This window comes from Garra rufa, chromosome 24 (genome assembly GCF_049309525.1).
Source record: "Garra rufa chromosome 24, GarRuf1.0, whole genome shotgun sequence".
Taxonomy (NCBI): Eukaryota; Metazoa; Chordata; class Actinopteri; order Cypriniformes; family Cyprinidae; genus Garra; species Garra rufa.
In genome coordinates this window covers 752,920-777,182 of record NC_133384.1, presented here as the reverse complement: position 1 = coordinate 777,182, position 24,263 = coordinate 752,920, and the positions used below count along the sequence as shown (strand labels likewise).

Below are 24,263 nucleotides of genomic sequence, written 5' to 3'. Positions count from 1 at the left end.
ATGAGTGTGAGTTCTTATATGGAGGATTATTTTCTCACTGTCGATTTATATTCTATAAGATTGTACGGGCTAATAATTTGATTGATTGATTTACTGATTGTGTATTAGCCTTAGCTTACTTGCACTCAATTTACTTTACTGGACCTTATTGCGTTGTTTTTGTTTTTAGTAGCCTATTCCAGACATTCATTCAGTGCTTCTCTTAATTACACAGCTTACCAGTAGACTTCATGATGCCTTCGCCCAAAATAACCTTAGCATGGCTATTATGATTCTTATTGAAGAAAAATCTTCAGTATCCTTGGCCGATCGACTGGACGAAATTGTTATTAAGGCAGATTATGAATTTGATTTTTCTGGATTTTCATGCAATAACAGTGGTTTATTGCTCCTTTTATAAGATTATCTTCAATTATTATTATTCATGTTATTAAAAATGTTTTGCAGTTTTTTGTAAGATTCTCCCTTGCAAAGCTGGAAATTTCTTACCCATGTGCAATTTTATTACCTATCGTCAGGAGCTGCATAAAAACGAACATAAAAATGTTGCCTTACTATTACGGGCAATTGAACATCTGATTAGTAAAGATGAAGAGAGCATCCAGAAACTTGTTAATCACGGCTTGGTTGTGAAGATAAGCATATTTATCTAATTCTGATTAAAATAAAATGTTTCTGTTCAGTATAATAATTTATAATGTGCTCGCTTTTTAAATGTTGAATTGGTTTGAGATTTCGTCAGAGCATCTTAAAGAACAGCACAAACCACCTAGGGACGCCATGAATCTCATCGAAGTTTTCTACGAGGTTGCCATGGTAATAAAATTTTCTGCAGGTCTAATACATTTTCGCGATAGAGAATTCATTCATTTATAAACCATGCCGGCTTTAAACTAAGTTTACAAACAACCACCACACCTTTCTTTCTTTCTTTCCTTTTTTTATACAGGGCCTGTGTCAGATCACCATTGCAGGTGACCCATTCAAATATAAATATATAATATATAATATTATTTTTTTATAGGCCTAGTTCAATAATAATAATGATAATAATAATTTTGGTATGGTTCGAAGGCAGCAATAAGATCCTGGATATTTTTTTGCTGCGCTTTGGGGCTGTTGTTTTGGATTATGAAGTGCCTTTCTGTCTGCGTCTTGAGGTAATTTTCATGAAGCTATTGGTAAAAATTGTTTGACCGAAACATTTACGCTTTGAAATAATTTGACATTGTTTGTACTCAGGCCATCAGAACCATAAACTCTATGTTGGACAGCAGTCCAAAAGATATAAGGAAGAAACTCTGCCAGTCAGATGACCACGTCGGGCTCTTGTAAGCCATCATCCACCATACCAAAATTGCCATTATAAAGTACGGTGGTTGCACACGCAAATGCACTTAAAACGAATAACGCTCCCGTCCCATTGCAAACAAGGCTGCACTCTAGTGGACAACATATTTCTCTACAACACAAACATACCAAATTTCCATTAGGAAATAGGCGAATTTTGGTGCAAACACTTTTGCGTTGTCGTTTCTTACAGAGAGGACTTGGCAAAAGCGCTGACAGACATTGGTGGTAAGCAATCAGTTTTTGTAAATTATGGAATTTGTATTTGGTACAATGTTCATATTCTGATATTTGATGCTGTCACCAGATTATGAAATGCAGGTGGCCATCTCTGAGGCACTCTGCAGAATGACACCAAGGAAACTAAGAGAAGACTTTGCTGGCAAATGGTTCCATTTCAGAAGCTTTGCTTCAGCTTTTACTTCAATTCGTGACAAAGATTTTGAAACTGTATGTTTAGGCATTTATTTTTCACTGCTCAAAATACTAGAATCACCAAGCAGGTTTTGATTTTTAAAAGTGTTATTGGAGTTCTTATATTTTCTTTGTTAAAAGGACTGTAGGACATTTCTGAATGAACTAAATAGTTATTTTGGCAACTCAAGAAGGTATTTGTTTATTTATTCATTTAGCTGGCTTTATCCAGTCATCCTTGTCCATAAAGTTTTTACATGTTTGCATGATCTTGTCCTTCTGTCCTAGAGTCTTTTCATTCCCTTGTATTCAGGCATTTCTTGATTCAACTGAGGTAAGCATGAAACATTCCTCTACAAGGTCTTACAAGGTGTTTTTTTTTAAACTAATTTTTCTTTCTTTCAATTTATTTTTATTATTATTGCCGTGAAATGATTAATCGCAATTAATTACATTCAAAATATATATATTTTGTTGTGTACTGTGTATATTTATGTATTTATAAATGCACACACATGCATGGATATATTTAAGAAAAATGTTTACATTTTAAATAAATTTATATATGATATTAATTATATGAATAAAAGTATATGGGTTGAAGACTTTAAGATGTCCACATCAAATAAAAATGTGATTATGTCCATAGAATGCACATTAAATGTAAGTAAAGTGTCTACTTTTAAGGTTTCAAATTAGTTTTTGGAGAATAAAATGTCAAAAGTTGGTTTAATAATGTATTGTGTAACATAATATTTATGTAAAAATCCAAACAACATGCTTAGTCTGACTTGTACATATTAAAATATAAAATAATAAGGGAGCATATTCAATTTTATTGCAAAACCTAGGATAGTAGCAAATTTTAAAAATGTAGAATTACAACTAATTAGTATTTGGGGTGAAAGTAATTCATCTTTTAATGTTATACATTGATATGCCTGACAAGATTGTTACACTGAATTAAATTTTAGTGGGTGTCTTCTGTAAATTAGGGGAAAAAACATTTTTTGCTCAGGAAAACAAAAACAAAAATGCAATTAAATTAAACGGGAAAACTTTTTAATATTTTTAGTATTACACTTATTGTTTTTATTCCTAAACCATTTTTGTCTTTGACCCATATACACACACATCATGTAAACAAAAACTTTTATTTTGGATGTGATTATTGTGAATTAATTGTTTGATTTATTATTTATTATTAGTATTAAATAAATTGGTTGTGCACTGCAATTTCTCCTACCAACCATTGTTTGAATGATCCTTTTTAGCTGTTTAAACCTGAAGATGAATTTCTAAAGGAGTTTTGGGTGGATTTCAACATTGGAACATCAACCATTAGTTTCTTTGTAAATGACCCAAAGGTATGTCCAAAATGTTTTAATGCACAGAAATGTTTTTTCATAAATCAGCAGTGTAACTAAACTGAGCTTCCTTTTGTGGTAGAACACACTGTGGGAGTTGATTCACCTGCCTAAGGATGTTGTCAGCATGTATGATCTTCAAGGTGGGATTAATCACAAATGGCCCTGACCTCTAGCTTTTCTTCAGTGCTTATTTTTTTTATTATTATTTTTTTTTATTACTATTATTATTATTATTATTATTATTATTATTGTGTCTTTCCTTATTAGTTTTAAAATTAAACACAAAGTTAAAGGTGCAATAGAAGATTTTGAGAAATGCTAACTTTAGCCTGATAGCACTGAAAGCAAACATCCCACCCTCCCTACAAATTTCTGTCCAAAGCCACACCCCCTGAGGTATGCAACTACATATGTTGACTGGCCACACCCCCTGAGGTATGCAACTACATATGTTGACTGGCAGGTACAACAGCCGTAATGTTTGGACTGAATATTTTGATTGGAAAAACATTTCTTGGTCCTTCGCCTTCCACAGAATATATAAATACATAAAAATACATTTAGACCACTTAACTTAATGATTGCTATTGTGATGTGAAGAGACTTTCAACCAGCATAACAAAAAATGTTTCTGAAGACAATCGCCTATTGCAACTTTAAAGTAGTATAAATGTGATGTGTAATTGCTTTTAAATGCCATGGATGATTACTGAATGACTATTTCCTCTTATTGCTTTAGAGTGTGATGATCAGAAGATACTGGAAGTTCACATGAGTACCCAAATCTCTCATGGAGAGATCACTGGCAAAATTGTCAAAATCATCTTTAATGCAGAGTACAACATCCAAACAGCCCTGACTAGAGTGTTTCCAGATAAACCGCAGTCTTCCTTAGTCTCAAAGGTGTTAGCATGTAATGTTTTTCAGTTTTTAAAAAGGCATGGTCAAATATATAAATATACCTTACATACATACCAGTGGTTATAAATTACATGTCCTTTTTTACTAGGATGCTTTGCAATCAGGGGATTGCTCGACCAAGATAGAAGGCACGCACCTTACACTCTCAGCAGATATGCGTTAAAGTTCATTTATAGTACATTGTTTCAGATTTATCAATATGGAATGTCATTTTATACAGGAACCCAGCATGAACAAACATCAGTGCCACAGACAATTACCAGGCATGTTTGCCTAACTGTGTAAAATTTTTATAAATCCCAGTGTTTACACTTGAGAGAGCATATGATTGATGATTTTCTTAATTTGATTTCGTAAAACAGATTAGTTTTCTGACTCTCTCATGGAATTTTGTTTTCTCCTTCCCTAGCCTATATGCTGCAGAAACTAAATTCCTCTATCAGGTAACTAGATTATCCAGATAGCAAATTACAGAAGTTGTATGGGCACCCAGTTTCACCAACTGCCAGTCACTTTTCAGCATTCCCCTTTAAGTGGACCAAGCAGATATTCAAGATCAAAGTAAGACTATTCATTACTGTACATGTACTCTCTGATGGAAAACACAGTGGTTTTATGCTTTTCTTTTTTGGTGAGTGAAGAGTCAAAGGAACCCCAGACCAAGACATCTTTCAGTTTAAGGATCATTCAGATTCGGAGGTATGCTTTTCTGTGTGTAAGTGTACTATGTTGGGGACATTTGTTTTGGTCCCTATAAAGAAACAAGCTTATAAACCATACAGAATGACATTATTTTGAATATTTAAAAATGCTTGAAGGTGCTTATAAGGGGATAGAAAGTATAATTTGTACAGTATAAAAATCATTACGTCTATAGAATGTCCCCATAAAACATGGAAACCAGTATGTGTGCATGTATGTATGTATGTATGCATGCATGCATGCGTGTATGCGTGTCTAGTACTTTACTAATGTGCTAATGGACTTCCTGGTCTGTTCTATTCGGTAGTGTTATTTTCAAAATACCCAATTTTTATACTGTGCCAAAGCAGGTGTCAATTTTCGCCCGTTTAATCTTTCCCCAAGAGCTGTCATTTTTTACTAAATACTTTAGAGCACGTTTTGGATGCTAAATTACAGGACGAATGTCAAAGAGCCACTTGCTGAAGAATTGTAGTTTTCTGGCATATGATATGAGTAGGTGTGTATATGGCTGCTCCAGGTGATCCTTGAGGTGTCTCAGTGTCAGAGTCACACTTTTGAAACAGACAAGTCAGGGAAGTCACATGACAGGAATCCAAAGACTATAACGTTCATGACCGCTTTGTGGAGGTATCAGGTCAGTGGTGTGCAGAGACATATCAGGTCCACTGTCCTCTTAATATTAATATCCTCTTAATTTAATATGAATTTCTTCACCAATGTTTTGGGGCTCTCAAGTCAATTTGTTCATTTTATTTAACTTGATCTGGCCAGTCTTAATAAAGTCCTACTCAAATGACGGCAGAAAAAAAACTTGTAAAACTAATTTAAGTTTCAAAGCCAATTTTCTACCCTAATGGATTTTGCCACTAGTTAACATTTAACCTTGCTACTTTAGAAATTTCTTCATTTTCTCATTATTGAAGCTTGAGATAATTTTTAAGATTGGCTTCTTGGTTTAGGTTGCCCGTGCCAAGACTGTATTGTTCTGTCAGACATCATCTTCTAATGGGTAAGTGACATTTAGGGTCTGTCTGTTCTGACAATTCTTATCTAATTTTAAAATCGGTATGAAATGCAGGAGGGTCACTGTATGGCAAAATGTACTGCTGTGCATTTACAGTATTTTCCCTAAAACATTAATTTTTCTTCATCAGGTCTACCAAATCCCTCCCTGACACTCTGGGTAGAACTCCTGTTAAGGTTAGCTAGAATATGTAAAGGCTCCTTTTTTTTTTTTTTTTTTTTTTTTTTTTTTGCATAAATTGGTATTGTTTTACATATTAGACAGTTGTACATTTCAAAAATGCTTTAATTTGCCTAATCCTAATAAAGCTGGCTTCTAATCTGTGACTAACCTCTATTTTAAAGCAGCATCTGCTAAATGCATAAATGTAAATTATGTAAAATGTGGTTGCTTGCAGAAGAAAATCAAGGTGATGCGTTCAGATGAATGGTGTCTCCGCAAGGACACTCCACATGCTGTCTACAGCAGGAGAAAGCCCAGAGCCAAGGGAAAACTCAGAGGTAGGCTATCAGTTACTTATTCTGCAGGACTACATTACTTTATAAATCCTTCAGATATGCTGCAACCTTATTTGTGTGTGTGTGTGTGTGTGTGTGTGTGTGTGTGTGTGTGTGTGTGTGTGTGTGTGTGTGTGTGTTTGTTTTTTTTAACTCGTCCATAGTTCTTCCTCTTTCATCACCGAGCAGTAATGAGGAGTTATCTAAGGTAGAATTCCTTTTTTTTTTTTTTTTTTCTCAGTAGATTTGCAGTGGGGAAACATTTATACAGGGTATAAAAATGTGGGTCTTTATAATTTTTTCCCTAGTATTCAACACCAAAACAAACACTTCAAGAAAGGGAAAGAGTGGCAAGTGTAGACTGGCAGTCTCAAATCAAACTAGGGAGATCACTGAACATGGAATCATCCTTATTCAAAGAGTCCACTGTTGATTCAGGTCAGTATTATTACATAAAACCAATCTCAGAAGATCAATCTCAGTTTATGCTGATTTAAAGCTCCTGACTTTGTGTGTCTGTGTGTTCTCAAGGTTTTCAAAAGACTGTTTCTGAAACCAGTTTACCACTAGAGGAACTTGATCATCTTATTGAAGAGGTACACGTCGATTTCAATATGGTGTGCTTATGATGCATTTTTGTAATAAAAATATATACATATTGACTTAGGACCACAATTTGGATGAAGAAACCTCAACTCCCCAGAAAAGTGAAGCCGATGAATCACCAGGTGAGACACCTCTCACAACCCTGCCTTTTTGGCATACAGTTTTTACATCAAAGCGAAATAGGTAACAATTTCAATGGTTAATTGGGGACACATATGTGCCACACAGAGCTGTATGTGGGTCTGCAAGGGGATACGCAGCTACCCAGACACCCGATATTTCAACCCAGAAGACTATTCATGTCTAGCCCACTAGAGGATGCTGCAGGTAAGTGCGTTCAGTCTTAAACAGTTTAGATGATCAGTCATATTTATGCTAAACCCACATAATTCCGGTGCAATTCAGAGCATTGAGTCTGGTCAAATTATTATTTATCTTTTTCTCCCTTTTGAAGTTTAAAAACAACAAACTAGATTTTATTTATTTATTTTTTGGTCCTGAAAAAAGTATGTGGAGCTAAAGAGCAGTAGCTCAGAAAGCCACACAAGATTCAAGTCCATTACAGATTTACAGCATTTGGCAGATAGTTATCCAAAGCAACTTATATACTGCATTCAAGGTGTATATATATATATGCATTTTATTCATTCAATTCATGCATTCCCTGGGAATCAAATTGTGGTGTGAGATACATGCATGAACAGTAGGTGTCGCTAATATGCCAGTTGTAGAGAAGACACGAAAATGACATATGGTGAATGCAAAAGAGTTACTTGAGGTCCTGAAGTTCATTACTGTGAAATATATGACATATTGGTGACGAGGATGGCCAATTCTTGCGCCGCCTCCTGCTTTTTTTTGAAAAAAAAAAAAAAAACACTCCTGTTTTAATCAGTTAAGCTATCTACACTGTATGATGGATAAATCTTTTACCCCTTATTTACACTGCACACGTATGTGGCGTGTTACGGCTCCGACACGGGCATTGGAGCTGATCGCAGCCACTCTAGTAGTAAATGCACGTGTTCATATCAGCCGGCCACGGCACGTGTTCTGAGCCCTAATACTGCATTTGTCTGCGGCGCATTATGGCTTCGATGTGGCCACCGGAGTTGCAATGATTGTTTACACCAGCTGTGCCGCGGCACGTAGAAGCATGCAGGTACTGCTGCTGGAGTAGGCTGTTATCATACCTGTCCTGTTAATTTTAAATATTGTGGTTATCGCCAATACTGGTATATCGTCACACCCTAAATTCACACAATGTTGATATTTTATGATTTGAATATCACGGTTATCGTCAATACCAGTATATCGCGACACCCTTAATATATAATATGTATTAGGGCTGTCACTGTTAATGCATGCAATTAATACAAAATCCTTATTGCGTTAAATTATTTTAACGCGATAAGGATTTTGTATTAATTGCATGTAATTGCAATAAATGACTAAAACACACAAAGGTGCGTAATTAACGTAATTTGCGTTACGCAGATGATGTTGGTGGTTGGGTGTTTATCACTCTTGGCATCTACAATGGCACAAGCACCAGTAACTCTGGTTGGCAGATTTTTTTTTTTTTTTAAAGAAAACTGGATGGCACTCTGGATAAAGGCAAAGTTGTGTTTATACACTGCGTGTGCTACTGACCCGATCAGCATATTTGTGTTTGTGCTGAGGGGAGCTTTAAAGGTTTCTACGTGTTTTTTGCAGCGTTGAGTAATGTATCACAGGCATATCTGAAGAATCCTTTCATAAACAAAGTGTAGAGAGAGTGTAAATAAGAGATTCATAGTGCAGTTTAGAGAGCTTTGTTGATTATAATGGAACTTTGTGAGATCACGTTGAACTAAGAGGCTTTTAATGATTTGTAAATGAGATTGATTTAATACAACAGTTAAACAAGCAAGAAGTTAATATTAAGTGACTTACATTGTCTGACTATTGCCTGATTTTGTTCGTCGTCAAAAATAGTTTAAAACAAGTCACAACTGCGCCGCTGCGCATCTCCATTCAGACACAGTGTTATGAATGAACATGCATTTTTAAAAGAATCTGGTGAGTCAACAATTTAATTTTCCATTCATAAAGACAGTCACCTGCTTTATTCCTGAATAAATCAGCGAATCAACTTAACAGTATGTTCCAGCAATTAAATCAGTGATTTGGCACGTTCTACTAGCAGTTTGAGTTTCATTTTTAAAGTAGCCTATCTTTTCAGTTATTTCAATCATTTAATATTTCTATATTCAGAAGTTTATACAGTATTTAAAAAATAAATCTAAACATGAATTTATGAATTTGATTGCACTCATGCCACCTTTGAGCCTCATTAAACATAAAAATATAACTACAAGCCACTTTTGTGTTCTTTTGGGCCATCTCTGTGGTAGAAATAAATTTGGTTAATACTGATTTCATTTAATTGGTAACTTATTGTTTTAATTCAATTTTAAAAAGCTGCTTCTTCAAAAAAAATATAATTTAATTATTTATTTTAATTGACATTTTTTAATGTCTAACATTTAATTTTAGGAGCACAAGTGAAAGAAAAGTAAGCGAAGAGTGCTGAAAGGGTTTTTTTATATTTGGAATTTCAAGGGAGTTCATATTAACTTTTGATTCTGAATTTGGTGTCTAGGCAAAGTTTGCAATATTAAATGTCTTCTGAAAACTTTTGAGTTGAATTGAGATTGAAACTCTTCTGAGGGTTCTCTTTGCTGGATATAGAAGTTTTGTGAAATTATGACAAAATAAACATGTTGTATGCCTTAGCAGCTGGATAAAGGCTGGCTAAAAAAAATAAGCTTGTGTGTTCTGTTTTAGTTTGGCAAGGAAACTGAAGCTGGATATATCTCTACAATTTTGTAAAATGACAAAAATAAACGTGTGTGTGTGTGTGTGCACGCATGCATATGAGATAAATCTCATAATTTTTTTTTCTCTAATACACATTGGCCACAATTAATCATACCCTTTTATTCAATGCTTTTTGCAACCTCCTTTTTCCAAGATAACAGCTCTTCACCAATAATGCCTGATAACTTTAGAGAACATCTGACAAGAGATCAGAGACCATTCCTTCATACAGAATATCTCTAAACAAACCCTTTAGATTTCTAGTTCCATGTTGGTGCTTCTCTTCTTCAGGTTACCCCACTCATTTTCTATAGGGTTCAGTTCAGGGATCTGGGTTGGCCATGGCAGAAGCTTGGTTTTGTCCTCAGTGACCCATTTGTTTTAATTTTGATGTTTGTTTGTGGATCATTGTCCTGTTGGAGGATCCAATCACTGCCCAAGATTTCTAGCAGGGAATCCCTGCTAGAAATCTTGGGCAGTGATTGGATCCTCCAGGGATAGTCAGTTTTCATTTTTTCATCTGTTGATATTTGTTAGAATCCATGATGCCATCTATGTGAACAAGATATCCAGGATCTCTGGCAGAAAAATAGGCCCACAAGAAAGGCACAGCAGTATATTTCATTGTACACATTAAGTACTTTTTGTGTCCCTGTGTGCACCAAACCCATTTTGAGTGTTTCTTTCATCTGACCATAGAACCCAATCCCGTTTGAAGTTCCAGAAGTGTCTAGCTAATAAACATTTTTGAATGAAAGATCCAATTGATAAACAATGTAGACTTATTTTTACAGCCTCCTTTGGTCATATTTACCAAGGGTATGAATAACTCAGTAAATAAATAAATAATAGAAGAGTACTTGTTCACGCAGATAAAACGTTTGAGTTAGAAAACTATGCCTTTTGGACTTTTCAGTGTAATAGTACTAGGTGTGCTGTTAATATTCAGAACTCTTGTTATTTATTTATTTTTTTCTTCTGGTGTTCTGTTCTTTATTTTAGTTATAATCTTAAATTTTCTTTTTTTTTCATAAAAAAGGGAATATGTGGTGCATTGAGAGAACAGTAGGTGTCGCTAAAATGCCAGTTGTAGAAAAGGCACAAAAATGACATGAAGAAGTGAATGTGAAATGTTGTGAGTTGTAAGCCCACTACTTGAGGTCCTGAAGTTCGTTACAGTGAAATGATCTAGTAGAAATGATTAGTGTATGATCTACAATGTAAGCTACAGGAATTCCACATATACAGTATAGTGCAGGATTAGAAAGCTTAATTGTTTAGGCTTTGTAGTGATAGGCAATTAGGCATGCTTATCTTAGCCTTTTTTTTTTCTTTTTTTTGGCTCAAGCTCCACTTTTTCAAGTCTCTGCTCTACGCTTTATCTGCTTGAGAGAAGGATAAAAAGCGGGCATTGTGTGCTGCAGCCAACAAAGAGAGTGACATGAATGCCAAATAAGAAAAGCACACACTCTTTCTCTCCCTCTCTGTGCGTGTGCGTACCTACCTACTTAACCATATTTTTGGGAAAAACATTGTACCCAGAAGTTTGCTGACACTGTCAAAACCTAATTTTTTTACAAAAATATGTGTTTTAAAATATCTGTGTATCTGTGTGTCAGAGCGAGTAACTGAAGCATTGGCGGATGAGGAGTCTGAGGAAGAGTTGGGAGCAGGAGTCAGAGCTGCGTTTAACTCCTTTAAGACTCAGTTGAGAGCACACTTTACTGTGAGTACAACAGCTGACTGCAGACTTTTTATTTAGTTACTTTTATTATTATTAAGATTGCCAAAAGTGTAGCTGTGTTTTATTTGCAAAAAAAAAAAAAAAAAAAAATGAAGAAAAGGTAAAGGTGTTTTTTTTTTAAAACCTTTTAATCAGTTGTTTTTCATTCAAGAAAAGTGAATGGATGCTGTCAAACTACCAAAAGCACAAAAGCAATCAAACTAAACACAAGAGTAACCCATATAACTAATGTGCTAAAATAAGATTCATTAAAAATTGTTCCTGAATATAGAAGCTGCAATTCAGTTCTCTCTTTTGTGTAGGAGAATAAAAAAAAAATTAACGATGGGCCTATGTATGTACAGATCTATGTAGGTCAGAGTGTCCATGATGACCTCTGTCCACAGCTGAAAGCCCCTAGAATGGGGACCCGAGCAGCGGAACTGTATCTTGGAGCAGTGTTTAATTTTACATGTTTATTTGGTGATGTAATGGCACCCAGTACACTGTGGGAAGACAACAAGCTGGTCAAGGGACTGTGTTGCTCTGGGCAATTTACTATCTAAACCTCATTGCAGATCAGGTACACCATCATGGCAGTGGCATGTTTACCCCTGGTCACCCTGGCATGTGCTTTCACTAATTGGATAGCTATCTGAAGGTGTAAATGACCTCCAAAAAGCTTTCGAGACAGATTTAAATCCGATCGCTCAGACAGCTTCAGGAGGTGGTCTAAATTTGATCTAAATGGTTAATAATTGTTTAAAAAATGCTTGTGTAATAATAATGACAAGCCACTTTTATGGTACTTAAAACCCAGGATTGGTGCAAACTAAACTGTACCTTACCTGGTTAGCCAGTTAATCCAGCTTCATGTTACAGTCCTCAGGTTAGCCATGGAGCATAAGTTTTTATGGCAATGAAAACTGCTAAAAGCTAAGCCACTTTCATGGTACCTAAAACCTGTGGTTGGCACAAAGTAGGTTAGCCACCTAAACTGGTTTCATAGTACTTTTTGTACTATTAGGCCAGTAAAATGCTGTCATTGTATATGGCTCAAACATTGTTTAAAATTATCTCCTTTTGTTTAATGAAAGAAGCAAAACAGAAGGACATGCATGGGGGACATTTTGCGTGAACTAACAGCTGATTTTTATTTTTTAGTCAGCATGGAATTCTCTTTTTTGTGATCCAGAGCAGGTATAAGAAGATTGAAGCCAAATCCCTGCAATCTTTAACAGATTGTCAGAGAAATGTGACTTCTCTCTTGGGAACTGTATACAATCGAAGGTACAGCACACAAAACACATCATTGGCATTTACCGGCTTCTTTGGTTTGGTCCTGTTTTTGTCCATAAACCATGTAAATCTAGTTTAAACATATCACCATTTAAGCTGACTAAACACGAACACTGCTCACTTTTATTCTACATGATTATAGCTGAGATTCAGAAAACAAACCATGCTGTTCTGCATGTAGGTTGGTGCATCTGGAGCAGTTCCAGAACACGGTGGTGCAGCAGTTGGCATGTTTGGAGCAGGACTGTCTGTCTCTCAAAACCATCGAGAAAGAGACTGTGGTTTGTCTCAGTTTCTCATTAAAATTAACACATTGTCATGAAGTAGATTGGCTTTAAAGGCAAACTGAAATGTTTATATATTCACCTGAACAGTATATTTAATGGAACAAGTCAGTGCTGTTCTGTTGGTCATATTTCAGAATTTCTGGCAGTCGGAGTCTGACACCGTTCGGGCATTCTGTGATAGACAGCAGAAGAGGTAGTCTAAGCCTGTTTTATGTTTGTCACATGCTGTTTTTGTCTGTATAATGGAAGAAGTGTTGTTGGATGGTTTGTTTTGCTTGCTTCCTCTCATAGAGCTAAATTAATTGTTTGTTTGTTTGTTTGTTTTATAAAGCTTTTAATAGTTTTTAAATAGTTTTTACAACTCTTTCATCAAACCATTCAAATATTCAGATGATAAAAGGCCTATATAATCTTTACAGTTCAGGACTTTAAATAAAACGTTCAGACAAGGTTTTCTCAAGCCAAACTTCAAAGTTTGTTAACATTTGTGTGTGTTTGTAGATGAGGGCAATAATAATAATAATAATAATAATAATAATAATAATTTTTATTTGTATAGCACCTTTCATACATAAATGCATCTCAAAGTGCTTCACAGACATGAAACAAACATAAAAACATCAATGTAAGATAGTTAAAGCATTAAATAACTTAACAAATATAAGCAATTAAAAATATATAAAAAATAAACAATTACATAACTACACAAGTAAGAAAGGAGTATAACCAATCTAAGTATTGGGAAAATTATTATTATTATTTATATTATATTATTAATTATGCTCATATGCAACTTTAAAGAGATATGTCTTAACACGCTTTTTAAAGACATGAATATTAGTGGACTCTCTAACTTCATTTGGAAGACAGTTCCAAATTTTTGGAGCATAGTGATTAAAAGAAGTACCGCCAGATCGCTTGAGATTTACTGTGTAATATGTTAAAAGTCCAGTACTAGAGGAATGTAGCATTCGGTTAGGAATGTATCTTGATAAACAGTCAGATATATAAGAAGGTGTCAAGCTGTGTAATGCTTTATAAACTAGTGTAAGAATCTTAAAATCAATCCTTTGGTGCACTGGTAACCAGTGTAATTCCATTAAGACCGGTGTAATATGTTCTCGTTTCTTCAGTTTCATTAATACTCAAGCTGCAGTTGATACAAAATGCAGCAGCTAAACTATAGAACCCTTAGGCAAGTCAGTGTACACAGCATTACAGTAATCGAGTCGAGAGAAGATAAACGCATGAATTAGTTTTTTAGCATCATTAAGAGATAGAAAAGGGCGAATCTTGGCAATATTTCTTAAGTGATAGAAGCATGTTTTTTTAAGATATTTAACCTAACTACAGTTCAGAATTGTGTATCGTAATGTCTACACATCTCATTGTATATACTGTAATTGTATTTTACCCATTGATTATTGCTTAACATGCAATAAACAATGTGGCCCAAGGCAAGTTCTTGTACATGAATTTAAAAAAGCTTCTGCTCTTCCATAACAGGTTGGATTCTCTTATCCCGCATGTGAGTGCTGAAGTGCCATTTAGTTTATCAGCGAGAAGAGAGGCCAAAAGTACTGCGGTGAGCAGTTTGTTCATTACAGCTTTCATTTACCAGCACTATATGTAGACTTTAGACTTAGATTTCTGGGGCCTCATTTATAAAGTGTGTGTACACTCAGATTTTATCTTAGAGTGTACCTACACTTAAATCCACACCAGCACTCACATTTTTAAAAACTGGCCTTGACATGGAAAAGTGCTTAGCGTCAATTCAGGGTCCGATCAGACATGCACTTTCTCTTGTCGGAGTACTGCAGGTTATTGAAAATGTAAGCTGTTCTCGCAGCTCACTGTTCTGAATTAAAGGATTTAGATGATGATGATGTCGATCTTTTATATGTTAATGACATTAATTAGGAGTCGTTTACAAGGCTGAGAGCTGAAACCATACAGTTCAAGATCATTTGCGATTCATAGATTTCACATTTGAAAGAGATTTCAGCATGTTTTCTGTACGTACATTCATTCTATGAATCACACGTACGCATATTTGAGAGATGATCAAATTTAGGATGGTTTCTGTGCAACATTTCATAAATGAGGCCTCTAGACTTTTTCCAGGTCAGGAATATCTAACTGATATTTAAATGTCAGCATCTAAGCAGTTAATAAATACTACTTAGACACTGAGTAAGTCTTTAAAATTGTCTTTTTCTCCAGTCCGTCTCTCCTCAAGGTGCCACCACCGCAGATCCCTCATAGGACTTCACACTATGATGCTTTTTCTTTCGTATGCCTTTTTGTTTATTTTGTCTGACTAAAAAGTTTTAATTAAAGCGATTTCTGTTTACTGGTGTAAAACATCACATGATGCTATGTATCATTTAATACTGCAAGTGCTTTATTTAGTTTATAATTAAGACAATCCTTAAGGTTTTCTGTGGTCATAAAAAAAAAAAAAAAACATGAATTTCTTGCACCAAAGACTCCCATGAAATGAAAACTAAAGCTTTGTAGGCTACTGATTTTGGTCATGTACTGTACATGCAGATGTACCTATTAATTTAAATTTTGCAGATATACATCTACTGGCAAAAAATACTGATGACTCCACTTGCATATCCAATAAAATGCTTTTTAGAATAAGTGTGTCTGTTGCTATTAGCACCTGGCAAGACTTACAAGGATGTAACAAATCATGATTAATTTCTCTGCCATTAATATAAAGTTTATGGGCTGTTTAAACAAAAGGGAGAACCCTTCCCTATGCCCTCTCGTTACAACAGGAAATATATCCGGGGTGGTCAACTCTGGCTGTTGAGATCCGCTTTCCTGCACAGTTTAGCTCTAGCCCTTATCAAACACCTCAACAAGCTAATCAAGTTGTCCAGCCCTAAAAAAATGTTAACACACAAAAATTGTATTTCTCGAACATTTGCATGGGGTCTTTAACACCGTTAAAATTGTCTTTTATACAGCATTTTTCATTTGACTTGACTTCTGTACCTAACAATCTACGTCTCATGGCTGTTATTGAAAACCTGGGAAAGGTGTATTATTAGTGCTGTAATACAAGATCCTATATATCAATACATTCAATTACACTGAATGGTTATATCAGCATATCGGATGAAGACTTTTAGACTAAGGCTTTTGTTGAACAACAAATTATTATAGTGATTTAGTTGTATTACAGAACATTGTCTTGCCATTAGAGATAAATTGCCAAAGATGTGCAATAAAGTAGCTACTGTACTCCATAACAGAGGTATTTATTTTGAATAAGAGTTTGACAAATGTTTTTCTACACAAAATTATTGTACAACATTTACATTGGCTTGAGAGGAACATACGCAAAACAAAGATACAAAATGGTTAAAAAGTTATATTCTAATTTATAAAATTGCATTTTGATTATCAAATGATTATGGCTGCTATTGAGCTAGTATTCAGCATAAGTGAACTGAGAAGAGCATTCCATTGGGCATTTCGTGGCATCACTGCAGCTTCTGTTTGGAGTTGGCTCCGTTGAGAGAGGATGAAAGGCCATTAGAATGATTCTTTTTAAGATCATCAACTTTAGCAATTCTTTCACCCTCCAGCTTCCTCTTTCTGTATGTCTGCAGAGAAAAGCCATTTATTGAGTAACAATTGTTAAGACTGGAAGCATCACAGCACACACACACTGCATTAAGCATGATCCGAACCACCAATAGGCAGCATTTTAGGCAGAGTGAATTAAAAGTAATGATCTAACCAAACTTAAGGCAATGGCCCCATGACACACAAGTTTCACTTCAATATGCAGCAGTACTGCCAAGTCATCTTCACACTCAAAATCATCAGAGGCTCACTAAAGAATAGGGGGTCAAGTTTTTTGTCAGGCTTTGACTGACAATAATTTTGCATTTAAGAATTTAGTATGACAGAACAGTGGTGGGCATTTTCTTGCAGTATTTAGCTCCAAACATAATCAAATACACCTGCCGGTAATTTTCAAAAGTAATCCTGAAAACTGAATTGAATGTTGAATTTAAGTTGAATTTTTAATGTCTGCTGGATTAGGGTTGGAGCTAAACTCTCCAGGACATTTGACCTTGAGGTAGAGACCTGCGCGGGACAAATTTTTCAGTCCCGCTCCCGCAGAAATATGTTATCTCGTCCTCCACCCGCAAAAGCCTGCAAAAAAGTAACCTATATAGATTTTTTTTTTCAGTACATCAATTGAATTTACATGAAACAGTTCTGTAACATCTCGTAAGTTTCACAAGACCCCAGCATAAACGCTCCCGATAAAATATTTATTTAGGCTAAGCATCAACATTCACAAACCACTGTTATTCTTAACAGAAAAGCAAGCATGAGCTGCTGCGTGCATCCATGGCAGAATGCAAGCAAACAAAGCTCATTTAAAGCTGACATCTCAGTTCATACGCAACCTCATGAAGCTCTTATAACACTATGAATATTATGCACAATGAATCTTTCACAATGTCTACACTTTGTGTGCTTTAATTTGTGAGAAATGCAATATTCAGCACAGTGCAAAAATTTGAGCAGTGAGTGTATTATAACTTAAACACCCCTGATTGGCCGATGCGTTCCAGAAATCAACAGATGGCTACATTGCTCATGCTGTAAACAGGTTATAAATTGAAACTGCCTATCCTTGCGCTTACTAATCATATTTATGTTATGCTAGTTTTCTTGCTGCTTTTGTGCAATAGATGAATAACAATGTTTTGTTTTTTAGATATTTTATGTTTAGATATTTCTATTTTGAAAGAGTCCTCGAATCATTTTATTTTCCCGCATCCCACACACACACGAGTCTCTACCCGCCCACACCCGCACTCGGCCATCAAGTTTTGTCCCGTGCTGCGTTGGGTCCTGCAGTACTCCCGTGGGAGTGCAGGTCTCTACCTTGAGGGCCAGAGCTGCCCAACTGTTTTCTATTTGGTGCCATCATCCATTAGTTTATATTTACTAAAGAATAGGTCTTTTTTTTTAATTGGTAGGAGTTTTCAGTAGTACCTGCATGTAGAAGTTGACAAACAGGACGACAAGTGTGCACATGTAGAAGGTTTGAAATTTCAGACAGCCCAGAGGGAAACCACAAGGAACTACCCATGCGCTTACTGTGTGTGATATAGTCAATACAAACTGAACCTGAGACAAAAGGAGAACATTATTGGGAGACAATCATCTAACACATGGAATGCAATAAAAACAAAAGTACAGAATATAAAGTCTCATGAGGACTTCAACATGAAAAATGTATAGGGATATGGAAATGTAAGAGCACAATATAGTTGGATAGAAAGGTTGACACTGACCAGCTGAGCCTGTGTGAGGTAGCGTTTCCACCATAGATATTTGTGCATGGATGGGATGGTTGACAAACCATAGTAAGAATACATGAGGACATGGATGAAACTGTTTAGTGTTGGCCCAAAGAAACCTGGACAAAGATGTTGCATTATATACAGTTTGAAGTGAAAGATTAAGCATTTTAATGAATTTATATTCACTGCCTAAGCTGTTTTAATTGCGTGAATGAAACCTCACTAGACATTATGTAGCGCGCCTCTCATCCAAATATTGCAATAAAATTGTTGTTACTTAAAATACAAAACAAAGTATTATCTTTCAAATTGAAGTCCATTTTATCTGGAAATTCAAACAATAAATGCCATTTTGACACTTTTTGATGTGGCGCAACAAATCACTGTATAAGCTCCTTAGTTTAAATAGCAGCAAATCTTCCTGTTTACTAGAAGTTATAGCGTGAAATAAACATGAATGATTATCTTTTGTATTATACAAATTTATATAATACATTTTGTATAATCACCTTTTTTTTGTATTTAATATGCTTTCTGTGTATATAAAATAACTTTAGTAAATTTAATTTGATTAAGACACCAACAAAACAATACTGCTTCTGCTCTGAAACTTTGACACATTTCCGCAGTACTGTCTCTTAAACCCCTGACCTTTCCTTGATGTAACTTTGTCCTTTACGCTCACTTACTCTGTCCACAGGGTATCCAGTTAAGGACACACCACCAGATGTTAAACATAGAGGCATGATGATACACATGCAAGAAACTGATCTGGTTGTTTTTCTTCCTCAGCACAATGAAGATGGTGTCCAGGAATTCAATGAGCTTGGAGAAATAGTACCACCACAGTACTTTTGCTACCTATCCATGTAAAATGTGACATTTTCAGTGCAAGTTAAAATTAGTAACATATATATGACAATTACTTTTTTACTTAGTGTGAGCTGTTTTTGACATATACCTTGAATATTATTAACTCTACAAAAAGAGATTTATAGAATCATTGGATATGCTGTTTTTCTTACTCACCCTAATATCTGCTTCACCAGCTTCATGCAGTCCCTGACATTGAAAACGATAACCTGCAGACCAGACTGATGATATCAACTACCAAACACATGAAACACAACATCAGGTAAGAACAGCAGACACCAACCGATATGCACCTACTTTGCTACTGTGAGACACAAACATACATGTAAAAATACTGTATGCTCACTTACCTCAACCAGCATGTATAAAGACAACATAGTAATAGAGAAGTTGTACAGCAGTAAAACATTTTTCAGTGAGTATGCTGGTCTGTTTCTCATATATTTTGTTCCCAGGTAGATTGTTAGGAGGTAGGTGATGGTAAGCAAGAATGTTGGTGTGTAGGAATCCAGCAGGAGCCATCCTCTCACACGAGTATCTGACATTAAACACACACATCACATACTGTTTACAGTATCTTTATTATACAGTACAGTATAAAATTTAATTCACATTATTATAATAACTTTAGCTTAAGCTTGTTAGCAAAACCGACTGTTGTTCTTTAGGTGACATGCCATATCATTATGCAGTACATCATATTATAAGCATTGTATTTAGTGATGTAAACCAGGTCAGCTTTAGCATAAAAGTAAAAAAAAAACAACAACTTTTAAACAAAATTTTAGCTTTGTTATCGCTTGTGTATTTAAGCATGTGTTTGATTTAGTTCAGTGTCCTGTACCATCTTAGCCATGCTTAGCCATTTCACTTTTGTACTTTTGTTTTTGTTTATTAATAAAGTAAAATGGCTGTACAATGGCTGTAATTAGATCCATGTCATGATACTCTTACAGTGTTTTCTTTTTTATTCCAGATGCAATGGATTGGATGTAGTATTTGATAAATAAATAGACATTTACATGTAGCAACAAAAATGTTTTTCATTCCATACCCTCTCTATACTGCTTAATACAACACTTGTTTGTACAAGATTAAAAGATGATTAAAACTGAGCCATAAAGTCAGACACTTTGCGCTTACTGCAATGCTTCCATACTTTGTCATAATCCCTAGTTTTTGTCTGAGACGCTTCTCAGTGTTTAGCTTTATTTTTCTGTTGGAATCTCTTACTATATCACTCTCTGTTGTTTGAATAGCTAAATTATAACTTATCACCATATTTCTATTATCTATTGAACTAATTTGACATAATTTGATTTTTAATCTTAACCACTAGCGCAGCACATTAGCATTTCATTAGCCCATTAACTTGTCATTTACATCTACTTTTTCTTTCTCTCTTTCTCTCGCTCCAACTATTACGAGTCCATCAAACAACTCTGGTAAATCGAAATCATTCTATATTCAACAAATAACCTCCTGTTATTGTCATTTGCGCTGCTTGCCATATGTTTAATGTAGCCTACCCTGTCAGTGGCAAGGATTCACATGTGGAAAACGCAAAGAATTAGTTAGGCCGACAGAGATTTCGGAACTAGATATGTGCATCTAAACTTTAATTAAGAATAGTAAGATTACAAGGGTCTTATAGCCTGGGTTTCCCCATCCTGCCTTGCGCAGCGCGATTTTATTCACGCTTCTAGTCAGTCTGGAAACCATGGACCTAATTTTCACCTAAGATAGGGAACCAATCACAGAACGGGGAGGGAGCAGCAAGACGATGACGCCTTCAATGCGACTCACCGAAGCAGTTTGTTACTATGGATCCAGCATGGCAGCAGCCGCAAAGTTATCTTTCGTGTCTACACTGGACGCGAGCGGCGTGACCCGACGCGACAAATGACATTAGAACCTGTTATGCTGTCTACACTGGATGCGGCGAGACATGGCAAATCCCGACTGTAATCTGCTGCCGCGTTCTATTTATGACGTGCTCACACAAAAGTTTAAATGATTTGCAACGGTCGCCTTGTCGCGTCCAGTGTAGACAGACTTTAGCTGTTGCGGCGCGGCAACTGTCGCGTCCGGTGTAGACACGGTATAGTGTTCTTCTAATTAGATTAGAACGCAAGTTTATTTTGAAAAAAGAGCAACTTTAGGCGTTCGCTCTACATACGTCATCCGGTATAATTGAAACGATTGGCTATGAACTACACACAGGCGCATTTGATAGACATTCGTATCGCCCAATAAACGGCTCTGGGCATTCGTAAACCACGCCTCAAATACGAGAAAATGAACATGTGGTTCCCAGACCACGAATCATGACGAAGTCATAACGTGGTCTGGCGATAGCCAGGCTAAGGGTCTTAGGTAGTGACATTTGAACCATCTGCTAATGTCAAAAATAAATGGCCATGCCTGATAAAGCCTCTATGCAAAGCTTGTATTGTTAATGTAGAAATCACGTGACCAATGACAAACAAAGCCTCACTTTTGGTACAATCATGTGCGCAATTCACTTTTTCACAAGTTTTCACAACATGAATTGATCTATGGAATGTGTGGTGAGTAGTTTGTCTGACTTTCACAGGCTTTTGACTGCGTTATTTTTTTCTCTAACCACTAACACTCGGCCCTGGAGGGCCATTGTCCTGCAGAGTTTAACTCCAACCCCAGTTAGACACACCTGAACCAGCTAATCAAGCTCTTACTAGGCATACTAGAAACTTCCCGACAAGTGTGTTGAGGTAAATTGGAGCTACACTCTGTAGGACACCGGCCCAGAATTTGGGCACCCCTGCTTTTGAAGCTTTGAGCTTTTCTCTGAACAGTCAAAAAAAATGTAGTGCTTCATGAGGCTTTATTTGCCCATCACTAGCCTTAGGTACTGCTTTGGATGGCACTGTTGGCCCTCGGCCCTGGAGGGCCAGTGTCCTGCAAAGTTTAGCTACAACCCCAGTTAGACACACCTGAATCCTGCTCAATATCCATCTGGCTAATCTCCACTCTCTACTCAACAAAACGTCTCAGGTTACGTATGTAACCCTGGTTCCCTGAGGGAACGAGACACTGCGTCCTGAAACGCTATGGGGAACGCCATTGGCGGGCCGCACTCTGAGTCATAGTCCAACGTCCAATGAGAAACGGGAGTGACGTCACAGGCGCGGTGACGTCATCGACCAGGAAGTATAAAAGCACGTGCGTTTGAAGCCGGCGTCAGCTTCAAAGGAATGAAGCGAGCGCAGCAGGGATGCGGGAATTATGGTCCGAGACGCAGTGTCTCGTTCCCTCAGGGAACCAGGGTTACATACGTAACCTGAGACGTTCCCTTCCGGGAACTCTACACTGCGTCCTGAAACGCTATGGGGAACGAGGTATCAACGCCCCCATAATTTCCGCACCCTGCCTAGTTTCTGCTAGAACAAGGGGGGAAAAACAGCGTTACAATACAATACAAACCTCAGCCTGGGGAACCTGCCAGGACATGGGTGGTAATACATCTCTGACTGTGGAGCCCACCAGATCAGAGGGAAAAGAGACCTCGGCCCTCGAGCCCACGAGGTCATGTCATCCTTCGTCTGGTCTCGCAAGACCGAGAAGGGACAGTGTCTAGAAATACTTACCTGATGAGACACTGTGGTAACTCCGCCTGGTGATCTTGCCAGGACGCGAGTGGTAATCCACCTCTGTCTGTGATCCATCACCAGACAAGAGGGATAATGAGCCTCGGCCCTCAGGCACTCGAGGAGAGATGGTGGTCCTTTGTCTGCGTTACAGCCAGTACAAGAGGGACACGAGAAGTGCCTGGTGATCTTGCCAGGGCACTGGAATTCATCTCTGTCTGTGATCCACCACCAGACAAGAGGGATAAATAGACCTCGGCCCTTGGGCACACGAGGATAGTGTTCTCGACCGCTGCCTGTCCTGAGACCAGCGCAGGGGGAGAAATGCTCCTCGGCCCTCAGGCACTCGAGGAGAAATGACGGTCCTTTGTCTGCGTTACAGCCAGTACAAGAGGGACGCAAGAAGTACCTGGTGATCTTGCCAGGGCACTGGAATTCATCTCTGTCTGTGATCAACCACCAGACAAGAGGGATAGAATAGGCCTCGGCCTTCAGGCACACGAGGCTAGTGTTCTCAACCGCTGCCTGTCATGAGACCAGCGCAGGGGGAGAAATGCTCCTCGGCCCTCAGGCACGCGAGGAGAGATAGTGGTCCTTTGTCTGCATTACAGCCAGCACAAGAGGGACACAAGAAGTGCCTGGTGATCTTGCCAGGGCACTGGAATTCATCTCTGTCTGTGATCCACCACCAGACAAGAGGGATACCTGAGCCTCGGCCCTCGGGCACACGAGGATAGAGTTCTCGACCGCTGCCTGTCATGAGACCAGTGCAGGGGGAGAAATGCTCCTCGGCTCTCAGGCACGTGAGGAGAGATAGTGGTCCTTTGTCTGCATTACAGCCAGTACAAGAGGGACACAAGAAGTGCCTGGTGATCTTGCCAGGACACTGGAATTCATCTCTGTCTGTGATCAGCCACCAGACAAGAGGGATAAGTAGACCTCGGCCCTCAGGTACACGAGGATAGGGGTCTCAACCGCTGCCTGTCATATGACCAGCGCAGGGGGAGAAGTGCTCCTCGGCCCTCAGGCACACGAGGAGAAGTGGTAGTCCATTGTCTGCGTTACAGCCAGTACAAGAGGGACATAAGGAGTGCCTGGTGATCTTGCCAGGGCACTGGAATTCATCTCTGTCTGTGATCAACCATCAGACACGAGGAATACAGGCCTCGGCCCTCGGGCACACGAGGCAGGATAACACACCACTTGCCTGGGAGGTGCCAGGCCAAGATGGTGGGGATACATCTCCTGTCTGGGGACCTGCCAGACCAGGAGGAACAATTATTGAGGAGAATCATACGCCTTTGTCTGGGGAAATTGCCAGAACGAAAGGGGTAGAATCTCTTTTCCTTGTT

General features: G+C 37.4%; 2 protein-coding genes across 2 annotated transcripts in view; one reads left to right on the top strand and one right to left on the bottom strand.

The window, feature by feature from the left end:
• sycp2l (synaptonemal complex protein 2-like) lies at positions 1-16,168 on the top strand. The gene is made up of 29 exons (XM_073830299.1): positions 1-6; positions 215-334; positions 519-633; positions 713-816; positions 950-974; positions 1,075-1,160; positions 1,243-1,331; positions 1,544-1,578; positions 1,658-1,800; positions 1,906-1,958; positions 2,053-2,098; positions 3,039-3,131; positions 3,214-3,274; positions 3,874-4,047; positions 4,465-4,498; positions 4,697-4,754; positions 5,720-5,769; positions 5,915-5,960; positions 6,182-6,284; positions 6,446-6,489; positions 6,590-6,719; positions 6,813-6,877; positions 6,949-7,009; positions 7,116-7,214; positions 11,369-11,475; positions 12,668-12,762; positions 12,953-13,052; positions 13,193-13,251; positions 14,565-16,168. The coding sequence occupies exons 1-29, from the start codon at positions 1-3 to the stop codon at positions 14,689-14,691; spliced, it is 2,328 nt and encodes a 775-aa protein (XP_073686400.1). The 3' UTR covers positions 14,692-16,168.
• A 152-nt stretch (positions 16,169-16,320) lies between these two features.
• Positions 16,321-24,263, bottom strand: part of elovl2 (ELOVL fatty acid elongase 2) — an 81,075-nt gene continuing 73,132 nt past the window's right edge. Inside the window, exons 3-8 of the mRNA XM_073831203.1 lie at positions 19,633-19,820; positions 19,439-19,516; positions 19,099-19,270; positions 18,401-18,525; positions 18,099-18,233; positions 16,321-16,684 (exon numbers count right to left, since the gene is read on the bottom strand). Of these exons, the coding sequence (XP_073687304.1) occupies positions 16,562-16,684; positions 18,099-18,233; positions 18,401-18,525; positions 19,099-19,270; positions 19,439-19,516; positions 19,633-19,820 (821 nt within the window). The 3' untranslated portion in view covers positions 16,321-16,561. The remainder of the gene's footprint in view (positions 16,685-18,098; positions 18,234-18,400; positions 18,526-19,098; positions 19,271-19,438; positions 19,517-19,632; positions 19,821-24,263) is intronic.